At 45.9% G+C, this 26,841-nt stretch overlaps 1 protein-coding gene across 5 annotated transcripts in view; it reads left to right on the top strand.

Annotated features, from left to right (window-relative positions):
* The window catches only part of Poc1b (POC1 centriolar protein B), an 87,868-nt gene that overhangs the window by 4,686 nt on the left and 56,341 nt on the right, over positions 1 to 26,841 (top strand). For 2 of the 5 annotated variants that reach the window (XR_007228613.3, XM_085683149.2), the window contains exons 1-3: positions 16,780 to 16,800; positions 17,246 to 17,417; positions 21,386 to 21,565. Coding sequence is in view for 4 of the 5 variants with exons in the window: in XM_085683149.2 (XP_085539275.1) it covers positions 16,791 to 16,800; positions 17,246 to 17,417; positions 21,386 to 21,565 (362 nt within the window). In the remaining variant the exon portion in view is untranslated. Of the gene's footprint in view, positions 1 to 16,779; positions 16,801 to 17,245; positions 17,418 to 21,385; positions 21,566 to 26,841 lie in introns of those variants that run through there. The other 3 variants (XM_085683152.2, XM_085683154.2, XM_085683155.2) reach the window with 2 other exon arrangements.

Genomic DNA, 26,841 nt, shown 5'->3' with positions numbered 1-26,841 from the left:
GAAGATTGTTTTCCGTGTTCACTTGACAGCTTGGGTGGAGGAGCCATGTAAACCCTGAATTGATGCAAATTGTTTAGAGTGACCATGTCAAAAATTAAAGTCTGTGTGTTCTTGTGACTGCTTTGTTCTCGTTGACTCTTGAGTGAAGATCTGTTTCCGCTTTTCTGTAAGTTATCCAACAACCTTAAAGTTTATGAAGGTGTGTCCAGATTCTGCGGGCAATGCTTGGCCCTAATGTTATTAACGTAAAATACATAAAAATACTCATTCAGAATGAAATTCTCCTCATGCCTTCTTGCCTTCCCCATGTCCTCTTGAAACAATTTTTCTTTTACATTTTTGCAAAATTTTTCTTTTTGCTGTTTTGTTCTTGTTAGCCCCCTATCATATGAGAGAAGGAAGATGGCTGCAAGCTGGAAGTGAATATTGAAATTATTATTATGTTAGTATCTTGATGCCCTATCAAAAGAGAGAAAGGCTTTTAAGACTAAAGCATTTAGTTCTGTGTTTACCTTTTCCTCTATATTGGTAGTTCTGACTCTTTAGGCTGGTGGCTTATTTCTATCTGTAATTCATAACAAGAGGAAGCTCGAGTTGTGGTTTATCAATTTTATGAAATTGGTGTGCTCCAATTTCATTCCAAAAGTACACCATAGTGAAGCGGGCAAATATTCCTTCACTTCTTATTTCCAGTTTATTGTTATCCACCCAAGCTCTCTATTTTGCTGTAGACAGTTGGGGGCTGATCGTTTGAGCGAATTTACATGCTTCAATTAAATGCCACAAAAGCATTTGGTAAGCAAGGAGTTTCCATCTTGTTGTTTACCAGCCAGTCCTGTGACTAGATTATCTACATAAGCAGCTTAGCGGCTGTTTTTATTAAAGAATGATAATATAGTCCTCAGAAGGCTTCCTTTTACTTGAAATACCTTGTTTGTAAGGGAAAGTGTGTTTACCCAGCCAATAGTCGGCTCTTGCGTGTGCATTGATGTTAGCAGACTAAAATAGTCCAGGTAAAAGTCAGATCTTTTTTTTAGTTGTAGACTCTTAGTAGTTTTAGTGTCTCGGTTTTAATGAGTACAATTTAGATTGGAATTGTCTTTTTGAATTGCTATTTTAATAACCTTTTTGAATGTTATTATAGTAACATTTTTGAACAATCGTAAACTGAGGTTCAGATGTATGCATTTTGAGCAGTGTCGGTTTCTTTTTGTTAGTAGTATTTTAGGGCACGCAATACAATGTATGTATGCCTAATAATAATTTTTGCAAGCAGATTCCAATGATTTTAGCCTGTAGAAGCAAATTCCTGTGTACACATTTATGTCGGTGGCGTGATAGTTACATAAACCTGTGGTTCTTTTCCTTACTTAAAAGTTTAGATAGGGTATTTAGAAAGTCAGGTTTCCCGCTTGGCCATGTAAGACGCTGTTAACCAGTAGTGATCCAGAAGTGGTGTCAGCACTGTCGTGCATTAGCTACGTAGGAACAAACTGGAAATGATAAGGCTCCCCGGGACCCATCCTGTCCACTCTACAAGGAAATAAGTGGTTCCCAGGACACGTGGACACGCTTCCTTTCAAAGTCGTGGGCTCAAAAGAACAAGCTTGTCCCCTAATCCGCAACCTCCCACTCTTTCCTGTCCATGAGTACAGGTACCTTTCCGCCAGTAGCATGAGTGATTTTTTTTCTTTTTCTTTTGAGACAGGGTCTCATGAATCCCATACTGTCCTGAGACTTGCTATGTAGCCAAGGATAACTTGGACTTTGATCCTCCTGCTTCACCTCTTAAAAGAGATTCTTCAGGAACACCCCCATACTCTTGCCTCTTTCCAGTGAGCTGTGTTGTCCTGAGAATGTTTATCCTGAGGACCCTGCCCTTGTCAGATGTACTGGGGCCACATTTAAGGACATGCACTAGAAACATTAGCATTTTTTCCTGCTTGCTTTTACATACAGAAAGTTTCTGTACATGCAGGTGCTCACTCTCTAAGCAACTCTTTGTAAATCATGTCGTGTCTCCATGTTTCAGTCTCGCGGACGTACAGGGGATGACCAGACAGACTGTGTGCAGGACGTCCGTGGTTCCAGGGCTCTGAAGAGGGAGGGGTAGGCAATGGTTGCTCATTGAGGCTTTTCCTTTTCTGGTCAGAGGGAAGAGTAATGTGATGAGAACATTCTGGAGTGAGTGGCAGGGATTCCACTTGGTACGAAACACTGATCGTGTAGCAAAGGGTAAGACTTATGGTACACGAATTATATTTCAATTTAAAAATTATTGGTGGAGAAGAAGAGAGGCTGGAGAATTCCAGGCATCCCAAAGAAGAGGGTTTTTTTTTTTTTAATAATACATATGTTAATCCTCTGGTTTAGTATTAGGTCGAAGGTGAAAGTCAGTCTGTATCAGTTTCCTCAAGCAATCCTGAGAAACTACAGTCCGTTCATTTGGCCAGGAGGTATAGAGAGTACAGAACGGGGAACAAAGACCTTACTTATCCAGCCGTACCCGTGGCAGAATGGATGGCCAGGAAAGTCCTTAGAATTTACTAATAACAATCAGATATGCCTTTTCTGTTTGCTCAGTTTTATGGCTTGCCCGGCCCAGGCGGGGCGCAGTAAGTCTGAAATAGGTGAGAGGTGTTCCGGCTGAATGCTCAGTATTCCAAGTCCTTCCTTTGCAGTTCAAAAGGCGGAAGGCGGGACTGTTGACTTAATATTCCTTTAGCCCACGCTATCATGTGCTCTAAATATACATACATGAGAGAACAAAACAGATGTGTGTCCTAAAATGATATAAAGAGTTCATAGTCCAGTGGGAAAGACAAACAGCCCACAAATCCCTGTGTAACTAACTTTGCCTCGACGGAACAAAGAAACAGTCAGCGCTGAGGAAAAGGACAGCGCACTGGGGGGGGGGGGGGGGATCTAAATGGAGCAAGAGTTAAAGGAGTAATTGTCCACAGAAGTAATTCTTAACCGGAGCCCTGAAGACTCAGCTAGGTAGATAGCAGAAGAGGAGCCGTGTAGGAAAGGCCAAGGGTGGGGAAAACCTTGTCTTAGAGAAGTAGGAAACTTCCATAAAGGATGGAGCCCAGTACTCAGACTCAGACGGGAGAGGTGAGCTGGAGGGTGGGCAGCCGGACTTGCTAGGACTTAAATGGCGGCTGGTGGGCCTACAAAAGAGTTGCCTCAGTTTTAGACCCTGGAACCTCTGGTGAGTCTTTTTACAGGCAAAAAGATTGTGATAGTCATAGTTTATGATCTTGAGGTGAGATCGTCTGAGTAGTAAACTCTGTCACAAATGCCCTTAAAACAAAACGGCACAGTTGGTCATGCCTGCCATGCAGCATGGAAAGGCGGAGGAAGGACCACTGTTAGGGCCTGGGGGGGGGGGGGAAGGACCACTGTGAGGGCCTCAGGGGGGAGGACCACTGTGAGGGCCTGGGGTGGGTGGGGAGGACCACTGTGAGGGCCTCAGGGGGGAGGACCACTGTGAGGGCCTGGGTGGGGGGAAGGACCACTGTGAGGGCAGCGAGGCCGGCCTGAGATGCAGAATGAAACACAGGCTCAAACAGAAAACCCAGAATAGCCAGCCAGGCGTGGCGGTGGCACGTGCCTGTAATCCCTAGCATTAGGGAAGCCGAGGCAGGATTACTGAGAGTTTAGATTAGCCTGGGCTACATAGGGAGACCCAACCCCCCAAACCAAACAAACAAGTGAAAAATAGATAAGGGGAGGCCATAGGAAGCCAGAGGCCAGCGGGCAGACTGCAGCTAGGCAGTTAGAGTAGAGGAGGCCCAGAGGGAGAAGGGGGTGGGGCTCCCCAGGGCCTTTGGAGGGACGCTTCTCTGTCAACACCTTGACCTCTGGCCTCCAGAACTGTGAAGAATAAACTTCTGTTGTTTTAACTTTCCAAGTTTGTGATCATTTGCAATGACAGCCACAGGAAACGGAAGTATATTTAGGGATCTGGTCTATGGGTTTAAGATCTGATTTATACTTTGAACTTATCATCATGACTATGTGCGGAAGCAGATAGTCAAGTTCCCGAGAGCTGTTACAGAAGACCGTCAGAAAAGCCGTGGTGCTGCGAGGATGGTCCTCAAGCCAGGGTGAGGGTTTGCTAGGAGACATTTGGGAGTGTAAGTAGATAGAGGTCATTTGGGGTCACAGGAAGGGATCTGGTCAGGGGCGGGGTGGATAAAAGCAGAAGAGTGAGAGTAAAGTGGCCTGTGCTGAGCCCTTCCTAGCTCCGAGCTTTTGATCAGAGAGATGGGCAAGGGACTGGACCGGTTGGAAGGGAGCCGTGTATAGGATGGCAGAAGGCCAGCCTACGGTGGAGTAAGATGCTAGAGGAGTCAGCTGGGCAGAGAGGTGGTGAAGGGAGAGTGAGAAAGGGGCCTCTTCAGACAGAGTCCCCAGTCCTCTTCGGTGTCCCCAGTCCTCTTCAGACAGTGGTGTCCCTAGTCTTCTTCAGCGGCTCTGTTTGTATCACACGCTGGACCGTGCCAGCAGCAGACCCCAACCGTCTGCTTCCTAAATCCATGTTCAACACCTAACCTGAGGAACTGCTTCGCATCCCCGTGCCTTTCTCAGTGGCTTCAGCTCAGGGCTCCTCTGCCGGCTCATGTTCTTCACTGAAGCCCCTCACAAACGCAGCTGACCATGCAGCTGACGGCACGCCACTCCCACGTCCATCCCTTTACGTTCTCCAGGCAGAATCCAACCCCTCTGGAATTTCTGAGAGAACGTTTGAGCCAGTGACAGTTCCTAGAAACGCCTCCCCCCACGCTTCAAACCCACGATCACCCACTTTGCACACATCTCTGCACACAAGCGGCATGCTATTGCTAGCCTCCCCTTCTGACACGCTGGCAAGGGATTTAAAAAATATGTTTAAAGGGGATGGATCCGGAGGGGAGGTGGGGGAAAGAACTAGAAGGAATAGAAGGATGGGAATTGGAATCGGTATATTGAGAAATAATCTATTTCCATCTATTAATTAATTAATTTTGGTTTTTCAAGACAGGGTTTCTCGGTGTATGAGAAATAATTTATTTTCATCTATTTATTTATTTATTTATTTTGGATTTTCAAGACAGAGTTTCTTGGTGTAGCCCTGGCTGCCCTGGAATTCTTCCCTGTAGACCTCTACAGAGATCCCCCTGCCACTGCCTCCCAAGTGCTGGAATCAAAGGCGTGCGCCGCCGCCACCCGACCAAGGATCTATTCCCAATAAAAGGAAAAATTAGTTTAAAAAACTACATCTTGTCCTGTGCATGCGCTCTCTCTGCCCGATCCCTCACTTAGAGATCTGTCCTTTTTCAACACTAACACAACCCTGTCCTTCCCCACACACTCCATCTCCCCTGCTGTATAGGTCAGATGCTGTTTGGGAGGAGGGGGGCACACGTATGTACACTGCTGCAGAGGCCAGAGCACAGCCTCAGGTCTCATCCCTCAGGTGCCCCTTCTACCTTGCTTGGTCTCGTCCTTGCGATGTCCATTGCATGTGTGGTGTATGTACTTACCAGTTCCATTATGCGTAGGTGCGTATGTGCGCATGTGCACACATTTCCGGGAGGCCAAAGGTTGATGCCAGGTGTTATTTCTCAGTCTTTTTATTGCTTTGAAACAGGATCTTTCGCTGAACCTGAAGCTTATTGATTTGACTGGCTGGCTTATTGATTTGTCTGACTGGCTTATTGCTTTGGCTAGCTGGCTAATAATGATCCCCAACCCAGGGATTACAAGCATGTGTCATTGTGCCTGGTTTTTTAAATCTGGCTTCTCAGGGTTGAACTTAGGCTCTCATGTTGGCAAGGGAAGCACCCTTTACCAACCATGCGAGCTCACCAGCCTGAGGCCGTACTCTTGAATAAACCAATTATGCTAGGAGTCGGAGCAGAGAGGCGGTCCTCACCCGAAAAGGTCGGGTGAGCTGTGAAAGACAAAGGATGGTGGCTTTAAAGGACTTGAGAGGACTTGATCCTCTCAGTCAGATCAAGGTTGAAGTGGCTGTGGAGGTTCCTGGCTCTAAGGGAGAGCATGTATCCGTTCTTCTCAGGCCCACAGACCCCATTTGGGAAGGAGATCAAGCACGGTACAGGGCGCTGGCTAAAGGATGTGCAGAGCACTCTGGGGTGAAAGCTTACACCACGATTGATGAGTGTGGAGATGTAAGGCTTAACTTCTGGTGCTGCCTCGAGGAAGACAAGCTTGGAGCAGGGTGGAACACATACATTCACATCCCCCCCTTCCTCCCATGTCTGCCCCCCAAGTTATCTTTAGTGAAAATTAATTTTTTAAGCCCCCATTGTTCCTTTTGACACAAGATTTTGTTTTTCTCATCTGGGGCAGAGAAATTTTAAATTCGGACCATTACTTAATTAAACTAACCATAGTTAGTTGGCTGGTAAAAACAGATTCTGAGAATACTAAGCTGTTTGCATTTTGTAGTTCCAGTTAGAACACTGTGATTTTATTTTACAGCCCTCCACCGTTTGGGTTTGTAAATGTGTGTACTTAAAGATTACATTTTTTTTTAATGATTGATAGAGAATGCCTTATCACTGATTTCTCTAGATCTCCTTGTTTATTTTTCCCTACGGAAGGCAGTTCGTTGCTTTCTTTTGTGGCCGAAAGACCACTGTGACGCTGGACATGCAGGAGCAGGTCCCGGGTGTGGACCTGCAAGCTTGGAGTAGGGAAGGACAGAAGCAAAGAGCGTGGGAGAGCTTCTAGAGTAGCTGTGCAAAAAGACAAGGCATCAGATAGGAAGGTGAATTCCCAGGCTCCTCGTGACTATGAAAAGACCCAGGAGAGGATTTAGTTCAGACAAATAAAAATAGACGTGGGCCTAGCGAGATGACTCAGCAAGCAAAGGGGCTTACCCTGAAGCCTGACAACCCGAGTTCAATCCCCGTGACCCATGTAAAGGCAGAAGGCGTTGGCTGACTCCACCAGCTTGTTCTCTGGCCCCCACACTTGCACCGTGACACATGTGCCCACGCAGCATAGAAGTGCACACGTGCACGCACACACACACACACACGTTTTTAAAGATAAATATGAATGTCAACCTTTTTAGCAGATTCTGGCATTTGTCCTCTGACTTAGATCCAGCAGTAATTGTTGTACAGACTTATCAGAATGATAAGTTTGTATGATAATCATGCCGTTTACAGAGCAGCATTGTATAAAAAGGCAACAAGATCACAACCAATCTAAATAGGGTCATTTCATTAAATAATTTGAAGGCTAGCTACACAATAGGCTGATATATAGATTTCTCTCTCCGGTTATAACAGTAATTGGAATCTGAAAAGAACCGTAAAACAAGATTCATTACACAATGCACCTTTTCCAGGCAGTGAGCCCCCGGGTGCAAATCCCTGGCCTTTGGGGGACGAGAGCACACAAGGTGAGCCCTGCATCTTGACTTTCTTCCTAGCCACACTCTCCCCAGAGGATAGCAGAAAAAATAGAACGAGCAGCTTGTCCCACTGGCTGAGGTGCTCCAGATGTGGACTAGAGAGACTGGGTTCTGAGTCGTTTTTGAGCTCAGCCTCAAAAGAGTATCTGTCTGTGGGGTGTTGTCCTGAAGCTTTGATTGACAGCCAAGAAGCACACATACAGAGCAGGTTACTCCATTCAGAGGGCAAGCTCCCTAGGACTTCTTCTCAAATCCCACCACCTAGGAATACACTGGGGTCGAGCTGCAACATGAGTTTCAGTAGGGACCAAGCGCTCAGTAGTAAGTGACTTTAAGTTATAGCTTCATTACAAGTGATTAGGAAAAAAAAATGCATATTTCAAGGTATTTCTACAAAGAGAAAAATGGTAGAGTCAATAGACTACAGGTAAACTTGGCAAAATCTCTAGTAGGGAAAGAAGGTGTGGGGTCTCTTGTACTGTCTTGTAATCTTTCTACAGGCTTGGAATTATGAAAACTAAAATGTCCCAAGAACAGAAAAGGGAACACAGAGTAAGATATTCTGTGTATTAACAAAACACACATGTAACATGAGGGGCCGGCTTGTTGGGGTTTCTGTCCCGCCCAATATCCCACAGCCGGCAAACCCCAAAGAAAATCACACACAGGACTCCATAAGGTTATAAACTGATTGGCCCATTAGGTCAGGCTTCTTGTTAACTCTTATAACTTATGTTACCCCATTATCCTTATCTATGTTAGCACATGGCTCCGTACCTTTCTCAGCAGGGCAGGTTACATGCTGTCTCTTCAGTGGTCTGCACAGGAGGGGCAGAGGAACCTCCCTGCTTCCCAGAATTCTCCTGTTCTCATTGCATCACCTCTACTTCCTGTCTGGTTTTCCCGCCTATACTGCGTGCCTGGCCAATCAGCGTTTTATTAAAATATGATTGACAGAATACAGACAATTCTCCCGCATCATTTCCCTCTTTTTTTTTTTTTTAAACAAAGGAAAATACCCATAGTCCATTTGTTGGGAATGTGGGCGTAGTATTTCAGGCTACTTCCTGCTGGTTGGGGCGCTGATAATCTTATGGGGACCTAAAGAAAATTTAGAATTATCATCAAGTCCTGACTGGAGTATCCTGTGAGTCTTGATCATCTCAGGCAGCAGTCTTGAACCTGTTCTGGATGAAGAACTCAGACATCTGAGCCATCTGTTCCTGTCGGAGATTTCTCAGGTGGCCTTCCTTGATCATACTGGATTTTTCTTAACTCAGAATGAATCCACAACCTCTCATTTTCTGTGGAAACAAAAGCAAAATCTCTTCTCCAAAGTAATAAACCTTTTGACTTCAGTTTTGAAGCCAAGGTATTTTCAAAATACCTATCTTGGGTTAGTCCAGCAGCATTTATAAACAACAGTCCTTTAGCAGCTGTTGTTCCTTCCTCAGCATTCAAACAATTCAAAGAGAGCATAATAGCATACAGTATCAAGATTCTCTGTTTATTTTCCATCTTTATTTTAACCTCTATTTCTTTTATTTTTACTTTTACTTTTTGAGACAGGTTCTCTGTATATCTTCGTCCTGGAATAACTCTGTAGACCAGGCTGTTCTTGAACTCACAGAGATCCTTCTGTCTCTGCCTCCCCAGTACTGGGCTCAAAGGTGTTTGCTACCACACTTTGAACTCACAGAGATCCACGTGTCTCTGCTTCTCCAGTGCTAGGATTAAAGGTGTGTGCTACCACACCTTGAACTCAGAGATCTGTCTGTCTCTGCCTCCCAGGCATTGGGATTAAAGGTGTGTGCTACCACACCTTGAAGTCACAGAGGTCAGCTACCTCTGTCCCTTAAAGTCTCAGAGGTCAGCGTACCTCTGCCTCCCAGGCATTGGGATTAAAGGTGTGTTCTACCACACCCAACTACTCTCTTTCTTTCTTTTTACTTTAAGAACTTTAACTTTTATCCTGCATATATTTTTAACACACTGTAAACCAGTTAGAGGTTTTCTTTCTCTTTGAATCTCTCTTTACTGTATATCTCTCTTTTTCTGACTACATAAGCCTTTAATTTACTAAGCAATATGGAGAGCCGTGGCTTTGACGGCTAGATCCAGTTCATTCCTTAGCTTTCCAGCCTCATGGCTGAGATACCAGCCAGAGCTGCAGTTCACTGCCATAACTCTATGGCGTTTCAAGGTCCTTGCTAGCAAACAAGCTGCAGCATTCTGCTCACAGACCACACTCAGTCGGACTGCCTGCCTAAGAGTCAGATTTTGCCCTGGCAGGACAGCCCAGAAAACCGACATTTTAAAACAGCGCAGCTTTTTTCCTGCTACGACTGAAAACCGAAAAGCATGCATTCAGCTTTTCATCAACACCGTTTAAGTGTTTCGCGACAGGACCTCTTAAAAGAGCTGCAGGATTTTGCAGCTAAAGCTGAGTCAGGAAGCCTCTCTTAGATGAGAGCATTTGCTTGCCTCTAGCAAGCAAAGCAGACCCGAGAAATTGCTGCTACCAAGAAACCATGCTTTACTCTATTGTTTCCCAAGCTTTCTCAGGCTTTTTGTGGATTCAGTTATCCACGTGGGCGCCATATGTAACATGACGGGGGCCGGCTTGTTGGGGTATCTGTCCCACCCGGTACCCCAAAGCCGGCAACTCCCAAGGAAAATCACACACAGGACTCCATAAGGTTATAAACTGATTGGCCCATTAGGTCAGGCTTCTTGTTAACTCTTATAACTTATGTTACCCCATTATCCTTATCTATGTTAGCACATGGCTCCGTACCTTTCTCAGCAGGGCAGGTTACATGCTGTCTCTTCAGTGGTCTGCACAGGAGGGGCAGAGGAACCTCCCTGCTTCCCAGAATTCTCCTGTTCTCATTGCATCACCTCTACTTCCTGTCTGGTTTTCCCGCCTATACTGCGTGCCTGGCCAATCAGCGTTTTATTAAAATATGATTGACAGAATACAGACAATTCTCCCACATCACACACATGCCAGCATACTCTGAGTAGACAGGAGAAGAAAGGGAGAGGCATAATGAGAAAGGGCAGATGCACACTGTCCTCCATATACAGAAGAGCAGATGCACACTGTCCATCATATACAGAAGAGCAGATGCACACTGTCCATCATATACAGAAGAGCAGATGCACACTGTCCATCATATACAGAAGAGCAGATGCACACTGTCCATCATATACAGAAGAGCAGATATACACTGTCCTCCATATACAGAAGAGCAGATGCACATTGTCTATCATATACAGAAGAGCAGATGTGCACTGTTCACCATATACAGAAGAGCAGATGCACATTGTCCTCCATATACAGAAGAGCAGATGTGCACTGTCCTCCATATACAGAAGAGCAGATGTGCACTGTCCATCATATATAGAAGAGCAGATGTGCACTGTCCTCCATATACAGAAGAGCAGATGTGTACTGTCCTCCATATACAGAAGAGCAGATATACACTGTCCTCCATATACAGAAGAGCAGATGCACATTGTCCATCATATACAGAAGAGCAGATGTGCACTGTCCTCCATATACAGAAGAGCAGATGTGCACTATTCACCATATACAGAATGCTTGAGAATGAATACACCAATGTCTGTTAACACATACAATTCCCAGTGGTCACGCACCAGGAAAGGACGTATAAGAAACCTGACTAGGACAACAGACTTTGTTCTTCTGTGTCTTAACTAGGATTTCCTCAAAGAATGGATTGCTGTTTTCATAATGTATTTATATATGCATATAAGTCCTATATATAATATATATGTAAGTTTTTCTTAGATTGGTAGATTTACTGACTAATATTTTTTTTCACATCCTCCCTTTGGCATTTTATCTTAAAATAGAGCAGTAGCACAATGAATACTGTAAACTTTGACATTTTAAGTGATGTGGTAATGTTTACATGGGGTGTGGTTCCATAGAAATGTATGAAAGCAAATTATACGGTCACACAGGCCAGTCGTGACATCCATACTTGCATATCATTTTTTTTTATTATTGATACTGGAACAGTTCTTAATCAAGAAAGAAGATTAAGGACTGGGTGAGGTTGCACACATCCGTAATCCCAATACTTTAGAGCTGTTGGGGTGCAGGATGATCTGGAATTCAAGGTTGTCACTGGCTCGTGGCAAGCTTGTGTCTAGTTTGGGCTACCTGAGACCTTGTCTCAAAAAAAGTGGGGAAGAAGGAAGGGAAGAAAGACAGAACAATGGAGGAAGGGAATTCAGGCGAGAGAGCCAATGCTGGCTTACATATTAGTATGATATTTTTACTTTTTTTGACATTATTTCCTGTTTTTTTTCTAGACGGGGTTTCTCTGTGTAACAGCCCTGGCTGTTTTGGAACTTGTTATGTAGACCAGGCTGGCCTCGAACTCACAGAGATCAGTGTACTTCTGCCTACCGAGTGCTGGGAGAAAAGGCATGTGCCATCATGCCCTGTTTGTTTGCTTGCTTTTTTTTATTTTTTTGGATTTATTACTTATTTTTATTTTATTTGCATTGGTGTTTGGCCTGCATGTATGCATATGTGAAGGCATCAGGTCTACTGAAGCTGGAGTTTGCAGACAGTTGTGAGCTGCCGTGTGGGTACCAGGAGCTGAACCCAGGTCCCCTGCAAGAGCAGCCAGTTCTCCTGATGGCTGAACCATCTCTCCAGCCCCATCTAAAAGGAATAAAAATAATACATTAATAGTTTTTCTGTTTTGTTTTTCTGAAGTGTAAGAGAAAAGCATAAAGTGTCCCAAATTACAGCTGTAACTGGGACCGTTCTATATCTGGTGTGTCTTCGTCGCTACAGCTCACTTAATTCTGATTCTACAGCTTAATCTTTTAGCCATTATACTGAAGTTAAACATCTTTCTAGCTCCAGGCAGGTATAATATACTCCCTCCCTGGCGCTCACACTCATGTCGACAGCATCTCTGAACAAACTCTTGGTTTTTCCCTTTCCCGCCTCTAGACCAGCTGTTCTCACCCCGTAGGTCAAGACCCCTTTGGCAAACCTCTATGTCCAAAAAATATTTACGTTGCGATTTATAATGGTAGCAAAGTTACAGTTATGAAGTAGCAACAAAAATAAGTTCATGTGGGGGTCACCACAACATAAGGGACTGTGTAAAAGGGTCACAGCCTCAGGAAGGTTGAGAAGCATTGCTCTAGAGTTCCTTCTACCCTGGTCTTTTCATCTCGTTAAATGCCTTTAGGTTTTCCTGGGTGACTGGCAGTCAGGACTCTTCTGCTTCTCTTCCTCAAATCCATTAACGAACCCCACAGTTTCCACCCCTCCGGTTTTCACAGCCTCGGACCTAGTCAGATCACCATCCCCTCCAAAGAGCACTATTGTGGTGCTGGGAGTTGATTTCTTTCTTACGCTTCTTTGTTTCCTATATGATATGCCTGTTAACTTACTCCAGAGTAAGCCCCCCTACCACCAGTAAGGCCTTAGGCGGCTTCAAATTCCTATGGCAAATACTTAAGGAGGAAAGGTATATTTGGGCTTCTGGTTGGAGGTTTCGGTTTGTGGCCAAGTTACCTGTGTCTCTTTTGGGCCTATGGTAAGGTCCCATGTCACAGCAGAAGCATATGATGTAGGAAGCTGCTCCCCTCTTGGTGGCAGAAAGACTAGTGTCCTATTACCCTTTCAAGGTCTTCCCCCATAATCTCACCCTACCCACTAGGCCCCAGCTCTTAAAATCCACCACATCCTGATAATACCACAAACTGTTATACAAGTCTCGACCACATGGGCCTGGCTGAGGTTCCTCATTATGTCACTCAAGTCGTTCTCTTCGTGATGGGTAATTTTAATGTCTGACTTCAGCAGACTGGACTGTGTGCTCTTCTAAAAGCACCCCGTCCTCTACATAATATTTTCATAAGTTTATAACTAATTGCTTCAGTCATAGAGGAGAACTACAGCGTAACTATATCTACTTTGTGCTGATGGGTAATGAGTTTCTAGCATGTGGTAACTTGAACAGTACTGCCCCAAACACTGACATGCGTTCTGTGAAACGTCCATGCGGTCTCTTTGGTATCTAGGTGGGGGTGTAGCTGCCAAGTCAAATGACCAGTGTGTGTTCTACTTCAGATTGCTACATGCAAACACTTTCCAAAGTGATGACACTAACCAGCATGCTGGGAGACTTCTGGTTAGTCCACGTCCCCAGAGAGTCAATGTCTCCTTTCCTGTCAGCGTTTGGATGAGGGTGTGGTGACCCTGGTTTCCTGTTGATTAACGGATTGAGCACCTTTTCTTACTTACTGGCTTGTGGTTTATGAAAGCGCCATCTGTTTAACCCTTTGCCTGTTTTCTTGCTAGGTCATAATCATTTTTTGAACAGACATATGATGTTTGTAGATTCTAAGCACGCTTTGTTAACTATTGGGGTATTCATTCATACATACATACATACAATCCTCTCCCTTGCTTTTTCCCTTGCTTAACAGTATGTGTGCGTACGTGTGCGATATTCCCATATAGCTGACCTGAAATTTATTGACTGGAATCTACTGTAGCCCAGGCTGGCTTCTAACTCATAAACACTCTTTCTGTTTCTGCTTCCTGGGTGCTGGAATTGCAGACGTGTTCCACCATGCTCAACACAGTGGGTTCTCTTTTTTCTTTCTCTGCACTTATTTATTTATTTATCTATTTATTTATTTTCAGCATCTCCTGTGCTGGTCTTAAGATGAGGTTCAACTCCAAAGGACTAAATTTTTAAGGAGATCTGGGGGTTGGGAGGGAGCGGCGGCTGGAGAGATAGCTCATTGCTTAAGACCCCTTGCCACTCCTGCAGAGGGCCAGGGTTCAGTTGCCAGCATCCGCATGGTGGCTCACAAGCATCTGTACCTCCAGTTCTAGACCATATGACAGCTCTGTTGATAGCAGGCTCCTTGCAAGCCCAAAGACTTGACTTCCATCCCCAGAACGAGGCAAAGCTAAATAAAAACCAGGCATGGTGGCACCCTTATGAAATCCCAGCACTGCAGAGGCAAAGACAGGCACATCCCTGGGGCTCACTGCCAGCAGGCCTAACCTACTTGAAGAGTTCCCAGCCAGTGAGAGACCCTGGCTAATGGAGGAGGGGGAGGAAGGGAAGGGAAGAAAGAGAGAGAGAGAGGCAGGGAGGGAAGAACGATCAAGGCAAGGCAAAGAAAATACCTAAGAAATGACACCCAAGGTTGTCTTCTGGATTCCATACATGCACACAAGCATGCACACACACACACACACACACACAAGAGCCTTTCTTTACTTTTTTTTTTTTTTTTTTTTTGAGCCACTGGTCTTACTGTGCAGCCCTGAATTGGCCTGAAACTCACTACTTAGGCCAGGCTGGCCTTGAATTCACAGAGACCTATTGGTCTCTTCCCTCAAGCACTGGGATTAAAGGCATGTGCCACCACACTGTTTACAGTGATCCCACCCCCACGAGGGAGAAAAGTGTTTTCATTATTTTACTATAGCATAAAATGTCATCCTCTTTCTTTATGATTAGCAGTTTATATTTTTTGTTTTAACAAACGACTTCCCTCAAAGTCATAAAGCTATTCTATGCCCTCCAAAAACTTACTGTTTTACCATTTTAATGACATTTTAATCCGTAACATACAGAATTTACTCATTTGAAAAAACAAAAGCAAAGCTCTTCTCTAGGAACAGTGACAGTTCTCCCGCGCAGAGCATGGGGTACCCTCTTTGCAAGACCCAGTGGCTTCCTGCTGCACTTGGGTTAAACCGTGTCTCTCCCCGTGCCTCCTTGACCAAAGCCTGTGCCCTGTGATGTAGCTTGTCTTCTTGCCCGTCCTGCATTCCGAGCGCAGTCTCAGACTTTGCACACGGGTTTCCTTCTGCCAGGCACAGTGGTGCATGCCTTTTCCCCCAATACTTCAAAATCTGAGGCAGGAAGGTTACATGTTTGAGACCAGCCTGGGTGGTTATAAAGTAAAACCCTGTCTAAAAAATAAAATAAAAATGACAACAAATTGCTTCTGGCTAAGACGAAGTGGCATTCCTGCTACTCAGAGTGCTCTTTCTGCCGTCTTAGCTAGATCATTTCATCCTCCTTCCCCAGGACAGACCCTCTCGCCATGGTGTTTAACATGAATAAATGATGGGGTTTTTGCTTGTTTTGTTTTTCAAGACAGGGTTTCTCTGTGTAGCTTTGCTGCCTGTCCTGGAACTAGCTCTTGTAGACCAGACTGGCCTCGAGCTCACAGAGATCCACCTGCCACTGCCTCTCAAGTGCTGGGATTGATCGCCATCACGGCCCAGCTGAGTAAATGCTGTGTTAAGATGCTCCCTCCACGTATGATGGTGCTAATGATGTCTCACTGCGGTACCTGATCTTTCTGAGAGGGAATGGTTATGTCTCACTTGCCGTTGCGTATCCTGTTTGCAGCATAATACACGGGACTAAACCAGGATCCCAAGCATAGCACATATGTGACCAGCTGTCTTCCCTGTTTGTCAACACGAATCCCCAGTAAGCAGACCCCAATACAGATGTTTTAGAGTTTGGACAAACTGTAGTAGAACATCAGCTTTTTGTACTCTTTCCCCACCCCAACTGCCCCCTCTTTTTTTTTTTATTAAAGGAAATACATTGAATAAAATTATGGCTCAAAACCTAGAAACTCACCAGACTTTAAACGTGGAGATAATGCATAAGCTAGAGAATTTAGGAGATTTGCATAATTTTGTAAAGCTGGGCCCTGTTTATGCCTGTCAGTGATGCAGCACTGTCCTTGAAGTTTACAAAGTTGCCAATTTTTCCAAGCATTCTCTGTAGACATGATGATTCCCAGTGACCTGATCCCTGCTGTTGGGGCTGTTCTAGGATGTGTGCATGACAGAACTTGCTTTGTGGGCATGCGTTAAATCCACCTTTCCTAAGGGTTCCTTGCTCATTGTTCATCAAGGAATTCATTTCTACGGTTGATCGCATGCATTTCTCCTTCGACTGAAGATTTTTAGGCTAGTGTCCGATATACATTCTTTTTATTAATCATCAAATGTCATAAAATTACAGAGCAGAAACAGACTTTTAAGGGCATCTCACCCAGCTTTAAAATCATTTCTGGACCAGTTGACGAAAGTGGGTGACTAGTTTCTCAAGCTTACCTGCACTGTGGGCGTGTGAGAGAAAAAACAAACGAACAAACCGTATTCCTAGAGAAAGCTTGTGGGAATGTTTAGCAATAAAGGCATGATTTATACAATGCATTTCACGTGGTTCAGGAAAACATCGCTTCTGCATATACCCGTGTTCACGCGCACAGAGAGAAGCACCAAGGACGTACAGACAAAATGCTAACAGGTAGGATTAGGCAAAGAGCGTATTAGTGTTCCTCCTGCTGCTTTGACTTCTGGGTGAACTCGCTTCCACATACCTTTCTGAAGTAGCTCACCTGTCCCTCTGAAAAGATTGATTGCCCCCACACTGAGGTGAAGTAATTTCCAGCCGCCCAGACGGAATGACTCAGTGTAGTGCCCTCGTCTACAGCCTTCTTCCTTCTGGTAGCTTGTAGTCCCTGCGCTCCCCTTGGGTCCTGAGACTAATACCCCTGCTGAAGCAGGCCACTACCAAGTTATGAAACAAAAATCAGTTGAAATGATAAGATACTTTTGCCATTACCTGGTCAGCTCTACGACCTCTGACTTGTTAATTGTTAATTGTAACTTGTTAATTGAGTTGTTATTGATGAGGTACAGGTCCGTTCCTGTCCTAACCCTGGTTTGTTTGTTCTTCTCTTTCTCGACAGCCACTGCCTCTTGGGACACCTTTCTTATGCTATGGAGTTTGAAGCCACACACTAGAGCTTACAGATATGTGGGCCACAAGGACGTTGTGACCAGCGTGCAGTTTTCTCCACAAGGAAACTTACTAGCCTCTGCTTCACGAGACAGAACTGTTAGGCTCTGGGTTCCTGATAGGTGAGAGGAAGAAACACTTGATACATTTTGGATTGGAACTGTGAGGGGCTCCTGAGGCCTGGCTGCTCCTAATGTGCTTCTTGGGATTGCCTCACTAGTTAATGACCTGTACTCACTGGAATCACAGAAGTACTACCCTGGTCTTAAACTCATACTATTTCTTTCAACTCAAAATTACGTCTTTCTTTTGAAAAACCATTTCTAACCTGAAGATAGGTACTGTATGTCTGAAACACAGAGGCATATATCAAAAGTTTAATTATTAACCTCCTTATGCCCTTTCATGGGTTTTTTTTTTAGGAGCGCTTGGAACCCAGTTGACATCCTGTGCTTAGACTGTCCTTTGGTTGTTACCATTCATTTTGGAGCTCTAGAATTTTCTCATTTAAAAAATTTCAGGCAAAAATATAAATCATTGCCTGGCAGTGGTGACACATGCCTTTAATCCCAGCACTTCGGAGGCAGAAGCAAGTAGATCTCTGAGTTCGAGGCCAGCCTGGGGTACAGAGCGAGTACCAGAACAGCCAGGGTATATGGTATATATGAAAAACCAATCTATCTATCTATCTATCTATCTATCTATCTATCTATCTATCTATCTCATTGCATTTGCTGAAGTCTCATTCCCTGATAACAGATCTGTGAGACACTATTCAGACATGAGCCGACAGCCTGTCTATTGTAAAAAGCTCTGGAGTTAGGACATTTTTGTAAGTTTTAAATTTTAAGTACCCCCCCCCCCCATACCCGCCAACAGCCAGCCAGCCTTGTACCACGCATCTACCCCTCCTTTCTCTAGGGTGCTTTCTGAATGACTCCTATGTGCTCTGTCCTTTCCCTCTGCCCTGCAGCAGAGGATGGGAGTGTTGGCATTCCCGTGACTCTGGCTCTATGGTGGCAGGACTGACGTGCAGTCGCCACGGGCCCGGGCACTTAGAGAGAAAGCACGCTTGTGAATGATCGCCTGCCGCCAGGTACTTCATTCTCTCCAGAAAAGTCTGAATATTTTGCTGACGGAAGTAAAAACTCCTCAAGAGAACTGACATATGAGAACGTGCATGGACTGTAGGAAAGCTCGGGCGGAGGAGGCGAGTTTGAGGCTCGGGAGGAAGCTTACACTTTAAAAGCCTTAGATCTGGAAATCTAGTACGAGTTCATTGGTCAGGGGGTTGCAGCCTGGTTTTCTATTACTGATGTGGGAAGCGGAGCATTCAGGGGGTGGGTGCACTAAAATCACCCCGAATCATTGCTGTGGATATCTACGTAGTGATTGTATTTCTGTACTGGTTTCTCTTTCTAAATAATAGCAGTAGGCCATTTATTAGATTATTTATTCTAAATAATCATAGTAGGCCAGGACAGTGGTGAATCATGGCAATGGGGATCATATATACATCAGTGTTTAGTTATCATTAGTGCTTAAAATCCTCCTTACAGAGTAGCTCAATCCAAAAACTAACACTTCTCTTCATGTTGCGGGTGGTTGGGATGCTTTTCTCCCCATTCGGTGTTGGCAGAGGTAACCACACAGCCTCGTGAGCTGGGAGCTGAGCTGGAAGACACACTTGTATCTCTCAGTCACAAGTGTGGGGCCTTGGTTTTTCTTGAGCCCTCTGACCCAGCAGAATAGCCTATGGAGTGGCAGGGGAGCTCCAGGAATGTAGAAGCAAAAACTGCTGGATGTCTTAAGGACTTGGCCCTCAGCTGCACAGTGTCACCGGTGCTGGACAGAATAAATTCACAAAATCAGACCGGATCCAAAAGAAGAGAGCGGCGAGGCGCCAGCCCAGCAGAGAGCACACGAATTCTGCTGCCTGGGCTTCTACTGTGTTTCCTGTGCAGTGGGGCCCAGGGCAGGCCAGCCTAGCCCACAGGAGGCTCCAGAAAGATAGCCATGCAGTAGCATAGACTGCTGGGTGGGGTGTAGACTGAAGTTCAGGGACTATTTATGATATTGACTGTCAGTGGCTTCCTGGTTGCTGTGGATGGCAAGTCTTTTCTTTGCTGTCTCCTGATTCTTTTCACAAGAGTTCCCCTTGAAAACAGACTGAAGTCATCCTTGAATATTCTCTCCTGGATGTTTATTACCAATATCGATTATTTCCTGTGCATTGTCCTATGCCTGATGATAGAAATTAATGATAAAGTCACATTTGCCCCCATGGGCCACTGGCTGGGCAAGCCAAACTGAATCTCCCAAGCTTATAATTATAATATTGACTCTTCTGAGTGAAATTCAGTAGGTGGGTACTCTCTGTGTACCTGATGTATTAAATGGTATCTCACAGAGATGGGTATGGTCATTTCTGTAGGAGAGAAAGGAGTTTAATTTTAAAAGTCAGAATATACTGCAGTTATTCAAATCTTTGTAGCAGATCAGGGCCAGCGTGCTTGGGTCAGGGGTCTGCAGATGGGCAAGGGTCTCCTTAAGGGCCTGAATGCAGAGGCACAGGTGTGTTTGAAGTGCTCTGAATGTGCCAGGTACAAAGTTCAGCTCAGGGGCAGGATATCCTGCCTGGGAACCTAGGGCGTTGTGCTTCATGTCAAGGGAGCCAGGAACACATTTACACTGGGATTTGTGTGCCTGTCATTACCTTTTCAACAGTGATAAGCGCAGTATGTAGGTGACAGGGGGTGGGGAGAAAGGATTAGAGCAGGGTGACCGATTAAGAGGCTTTTGCACTAATCGAGGTGAAGGGTGCTAAGGACAGAAGTTCCTGAAGACAAGCAGAACTGGGGCAGAAAGAAGAGGGCAGTTCAGAGGATGTGGAGGAAGTGGTAACCCCGGGTTTAGGGATGCAGTGCGTGGAGGAGAAGGTGCATGGGACTTCCCCCGACTTCTGCCATAGAGACGTGCTGCCTGCCCCAATCCCAAGGTTGCAGATGCAGCATGAGGAACAGGTGTTCGGATGTCCTGTGGGCATCTAAGATTTGAGAGTCTAAAACAGATGTCTCTGGCTGAATTGGCGCCCTACCGTGCCAGTCATTGTGGCAGTCTGCCCATGTACTATAGGAAATGATTTTCCAAATGTAAGAAAATGACTGTAATGTCCTGGATATAGTGCCTCGCGAACTTAACACCGACACAGAATTTCCCAGCATTCACCTTGGCAGTCAGCACCACTTAGTCTGCTGATTCTTCTGAGGTTTTTTGCTTTTTTTTTTTTTTGAGAGAGAGATTTTTAACTTACCCTGTGCTAATAGGAGAGCTGCGTGGGTAGGGACAGTGCACATGTATGTGGATGGGGGCTTCTCTAGAGCGTGACCAGCCTTCATCTGTTTTTCAAAACTTTTCCTCGCCTCCAGCACCTCACATCGTACTCTCCATTGCTCTGTTCCCTTTTCTTCTTCCCCAGTTAAGAACAGGCGTGTACGCAAAATTTCAAAGCACTTTTGCTGTTCATGAGTGTCAGATAGAGGCCGTGAGGTCAGCGGGGCAGTAGGTACACGCTGGAGCCTCTGTAGTTGGTACTGGTTGATGCAGGCTCAGGAGTAAGGAAGAACATCAAGAGATGTTGTGTACCTAGCACGGAAGATCCCTTCCTCTCCCGGCCCCGTAGCTCACAGAGCTCCACGTGGCAGGTATGGTGTGGTTTCTAAACTTTGCCTTGGGGCTGCCAAGCTTAATGAGCCTCGGTTCTTCAAGGTTGAAACTTCCTTAGACTCCAGTCAGCTGTAGCACACAGTGCAGCGAAGCGACTGCTTCAGAATAGTGTTTTCCCCCTTCCCATTAAGACAGAAGCAGCAATGCCTTTCAGGGGCAGGGGTGACCAGCCTCCTTCCTGTTAGGTGACCCTAGCCAGTGCACGGAAGGACAAGTGAAGCACACAGCACCACGTGGCTTTCACGCACTTTTGTAAGGGTTTGTAAGCTTTAAGCTACTTGTAAGTTTCTGACTCAGTGTGGTGATTAAATATTAAAGTTAACTATTAAAGTAATAATGTATCACTCTTAACCTTTATTTTCAGGAGAGGGAAATCCTCTGAGTTTAAGGGACACACGGCTCCAGTTCGCAGTGTGGACTTCTCGGCTGATGGCCGGCTTCTGGCTACAGCTTCTGAAGACAAATCGATCAAAGTATGGAACATGTTCCGCCAGCGCTTCCTCTACTCCCTGTACCGGCACACACACTGGGTCCGCAGCGCCAAGTAAGTGCGGACGCTTCGGCAGACGGGGGTTGTCCTGCTGCAGACTGTGACCCTCAACCCACAGAAGAGGGGCCGAGGTCACACTCAGTCATACACTCAAATATTTACTCTGTGACCGTGTGTGCTGGGTCCCTTATAAACAAAGGAGCCAAAATCCCATGTTCTCGTGGAGCTTGCACACTAGTGTCAGGCAATTAAAAATATTTTAGATATATAGATATACATATATATAGATGTATATATATATATATATATGTAATATGTACATGCATGTGCGGGTGTGTGTGTGTGTAAGTCTGTGCAGTTTTCAATGGTGCAGGAGCTGCCAAAGTCTGTCTTCAAGCAGGGCCCTAGGGGAGGAAGAGGAGGAAACAGTACGGCTTGAGATTTGTCAGAGGAGGCGAGAGCCTGGTTGTCGTCTGAGAAAAGCGAGGAACAGAGAATGCACGTGGGAGCAGGCTGAGGTCAAGGCCCTGGCTGAGAGGAAACCACAGACCCCGTTCCTGTCTCCAGCTCACTTAGTCATGGCATAGGCAGTGTGCTATGCGGTGATAACTGTTATCAGCTTGAGAGGTCTAGAGTCACCTAAGAGACAGACCTCAGGGAATAGCTATGGAAGAGTGTCTAGACGGAGAAAACCCACCCGAACTCTAGGCGTCGCTGTTCCGTGGGCATTGGATAAGAAGGAGGGTGCTGCTGGTCGAGCACCAACATCCGTATCTCTCTGCTCTCCCTGTGGATGCAATGCGATGGGCTGTTTCCTGCCCCCACCATCGTGGCTTCCCCGCCATGATGGACTGCGTGCTTTAACTGGGAGCCAAAAGAAACCCTTCCTTCTCTAGCTTGCTTTTGTCAAGGCAGCGAAGGAAAGCAACCTAGAAAATTGGTAGCCAGAAGCTGGTGGTTGCTGTGACAGCTCTGACCGCGTGGCTCTTAAGCCTTTGTAACCGAGTTGGAGTTGGAACGTGGAAGATTTGAAACTTTGGACAAGAACAGCCCTATAAGCAGATCTTACTGGGCCCTTCTGGTGGGAGAGACCAGGATGGATGTGTGGGGGTTCTGAATTCAAGAGTCGTGGGCTAATTTGTCTGTTAGAGAAATGTCAAGACAGTATAGCATTCCGGGAGTGCCGTGGCCACTGCCCCCTGCTATTGCCCAGATCTGCAGTAAGAGAGAGGCACAAGACAGAAGACAGGAAAAGCAGGAAGCATTGTGAGGAAAGGCATGCGAGCATGTTTGACATAGTCAAAGCACCTACTGAGAGAAAGATGAACTCCACTAAAGAGCAAACTCACTCCTGTCCAGCGGAAGATAGGAAGATAGGAGAGGCGCCCACGTGCACAGCTCCCCCCATTGAAGGCTGTGGCTTGTAAAGATGAAAATTCACTTGAGTAGGGAACCTGAACTGAGAAAATTGGACACGGGGGTTCTCTGCTGGAAAACAACCACCTAGGCACACAGCGGCCACTACGGCTCAGGGGGTCACCCTACCTCTCCAGCTGGCACCCACATTGTCGGTGGTGTCAGCGAGCGTGGTACCAACATGGAATGCTGCAAGAGTGAAGGGCTCCTGGAGGCCTTTCTGAGCTTCCCGAGGTCTGCCGAGGCCTAGCAGTGTGAGGCAGGGTTGGGTCTGCTGCCTGGGAAGGAAGGCGTGGTTCGTTTTCTCGTTTGACAGATGAGGAAAGTCAATTGCAGAGAGCTGAAGCTAGGACTCATTTAATAGTGTCAGCTGCCTTCGTTTTCCTCCCCTACAGAGCCTCATTACCTGGTGTGTTTAATGATGCTGTACTGAGCAGGGCACAACCAGACCAGGAATGATCTGGGCCCCGCATGCTTCTTTCAAACACACTGGTACCAAGGCTACTGATGGCTCTGAGCTGAAATCCTCACAGGGTTGACGGTGCCCAGGAAAAGCCTCCTCCCTCCCTATTTCTGTTAGGAAAGGGCTAGGAGTGACTGAGGCCCTAGGAGAGTCCTACGCCCATCCCCCACCTAGCGTGAGACGTAGTGCTTCCCTCAGGCCAAGTCAAGTTCCTGGGAGAAATGGCCGCTTTGGCCAGGAGTAGAGTCACACTGTTCCCCATATTCTAGCATGGGGTCAGGAGCCATCTCACACAAACGGTGTGGCCTTGGCCTGTTCAGTGGAGAACTGTGGTCCCTGTGGTCACAGGCAGGTTAGAGTGGAGTGGGGGTTTGAGTCTAAGACATGTGTGTGACCTAGCAATTCCCACTCTTCACGGCTGCTGTGGTTTCGGGGGCGTGTTGTTACTCAAGAGGCACTGATTACGATCTCTGGCCGTGAGCCTACCAGGAATAAAAAGATATGAACTTACACTTATAGTGAATCACGTTTTCTTCAGGAGAGCTCGGTTACTTTTCGGCTGCAGCCACCTCAATGTCATTTCTCTCTACACACCTGGACGGTTGAAGACCTCCAGTCTGGACCCAGATAGCATGTGGGCTGGAATCTCAGCCTCGCCATTCTTCAGTGTTGTGATCTTTGGGGGGCTACTTCACTTCTCAGCCTCTGTTTCCTTGCTTGTAATTGGGGTGATGGTGAGAATGGGTAGGGTACTCCCGTGTATAAATATGTGGGTAGGGTACTCGCGTGTGTAAATATGTGGGTAGGGTACTCGCGTGTGTAAATATGTGGGAAGGGTACTCGCATGTGTAAATATGTGGGTAGGGTACTCGCGTGTGTAAATATGTGGGTAGGGTACTCCCGTGTGTAAATATGTGGGTAGAATATTCCATGTGTAAATATGTGGGTAGGGTACTCCATGTGTAAATATGTGGGTAGGGTACTCCCGTGTGTAAATATGTGGGTAGGGTACTCCCGTGTGTAAACATGTGGGTAGGGTACTCCCCTGTATAAATATGTGAGTAGCATTGGAATAGCACTGGCCATATAGGAGTCACTCAGTAGTTTTCGCCTTCATCCTCACCATCTCTGGGCATGGTGCTAGTGGGTGTCTATGGCAGGTGATGTGTGTGATGTTCAAATCCCTCCCCTCATAGCTCAGGGAACCCCACAGTAAAGGAGGCAAAAAGGAGTAGGGGAAGCCAAGGGGATGGAGGACACCAGGAGAACAAGGCCCTCTAAAACCACTGGGTAAAGCTCATTTGAGCTTGCAGAGTCTGAAGCAGGTGCACAGGGCCACTCTGGGTCTGCACCAGGCCCTCTGAACATATGGACTGTATCTTTTAGTTTAGTAATATCATGGGACTAGTGCGTGAAAAAGTGCGTTTCTGATTCTGTGCCGTCTCTTGGGACTCTTTTATTTTTCTAGTGGCTTGGCTTGTCCAACTTTGATATGATGGTTTTTGTTTTATTATATTTTATTCTGTTATGTTTGGCTCTTACCTCTTAGAAGCCTATTTTTTTTCTACTGAGAGACAGAAAGTGAATCTGAATGGGAGAGGAGGTGGGGAAGGAACTGGAAGGAGTAGAGGAAGGGGGAACTCAATGATATCATATGAGAAAAGAGTCTGTATTTCATAAAAGAAATAAAATTTTAAAAATTAAAAAATAGATTTATACACACACACAAATATGTTGTTGTGGTTTTTCAAGACAGGAAGCAGGAGGATCTGGGAGGAGATGAGAGGGGAAACCACGATTAGAACACAGTGTATAAGTACACACAGGGCGGCTGCTATGACCCCAGTTCCAGGCGATCCGATGCCCGCTTCATCCTCAACAGGCACTGCTTACACCCATGGAGACAAGACACTTGTACACGTAAAATAAAAAACTAACTTTAGTTGGGCAGTGGTGCCTCAAGCCTTTAATCCCAGAACTTGGGAGGGGAGGCAGAGGCAGGCAAATCTCTGTGAGTTTGGGGCCAGCCTGGTCTACAGAGAGTTCTAGGAAAGCCAGGACTACACAGAAACCCTGTCTTGAAAAACAAACAAACAAACAAACAAAAAACAACAAAGAAATAATAAAACAAAACAAAGAAAAAGCACAAGAAACACCCAAAACCTATGAAAAGACAAAACTAGAACCATAATATGCAAGCAAAAGACCAATAAGGTTTTTTTAAAAAACTGCCCAAACAAAGCAGTATGAGAAAAAAAATCTTCAAAACTACTTTGAGGTCAAGAAAGTAAATTCTTATAAAATGCGACTTACAGGAAAATGACAAATGAAGGAATGAGGGAGTGTGGGGTGGAGGTACTTAACTAGATTCATGTGATGAAAAGTCGAGAGAGGAAAAAGAAAGTCTCGAGACACACCCGGGTCCAGAGCCGAGGGAAGGGATGAGGAAGTGGGAACCAGGAGCAAAGCACCCTGGACGAAGGAACCTAGTGTTCTCTCTGGAGCATCACTACCCAGGCGTGGTTAGAACTCAGGCAGTGTGCTGGGACTGGACGGTCCGCATTCGTGTGTCTGCCCAGACCACACTGTGCTCCTGCTCTCAACACTGATGACTCTTGACTGTCGTAAATGGGAAACAGAGGATCATGGTGTATGGAATTAAGCATGGCCACGGGACCCGCCTTCTCCAGCTGTGCGTGACTTGCCAGAATACAGCTGTGTGCCCTGAGTGTCTGCACCTGCTACTTTTCAGGCAGGGCTTACAGCCTTCTTCTCTGACCCTGCTCTACATCGCTTCCTCCAACAGGGTTCCTTCCTGTCCAAGCCCGAGCCTACTGATGTCACAGTGTCTAGGAAGTCTGTTAGCATCTCACTGTCCCAGCCCAAGTCTACTGATGTCACAGTGTCTAGAGGTCTGTTTGCATGGGCTCCTTCCTGGGTAGACTTTGAACTAGAAGTTTGTCATCTGTGTCGTGCTCTCTTCTCTGGCCCTGCTCTAAATTCTTTGGGTATGAGAGAAACAGAAACAGGAAAGTTCCTCCTGTGCTGGGAGAGCACCTGATGCCAAGGGCAGACAAGACAAACACCAACTATATTAACGTTCACAGACGCAGATTGGAAAAGTCACATCTACCAGTGTGACATTGGAGCTAAGACCCAACAGAGCAGAGGGAACTGATGATGCAGGTGTCTGGAAAGTGGACCTTCGAGACAGTCCCATGCAGTATGAGAACCACTGTCTCTATGGGCTCGGGGAAGCCCAGAATAATTACCCAGAAATGGGATGGGATGGACCAAGTGTAGGCAGAGACTGCTCTCAGAGAACTTTGATGGCAACGTCTAAGGGATTCTTCAGAACTAGGTCAGTTTTGTGAGCCTTTAATACAAATGCAGGGACATTATATATGCATGCTAACCGTGGCATTTACGCAGCTCCACCTGTTCCTTGTAC

Source organism: Myodes glareolus, chromosome 26 (genome assembly GCF_982192425.1).
Source record: "Myodes glareolus chromosome 26, mMyoGla1.1, whole genome shotgun sequence".
NCBI classification, from domain to species: domain Eukaryota; kingdom Metazoa; phylum Chordata; class Mammalia; order Rodentia; family Cricetidae; genus Myodes; species Myodes glareolus.
The sequence above is the reverse complement of the archived record's forward strand: the minus strand, read 5'-3'. Positions and strand labels throughout refer to the sequence as shown.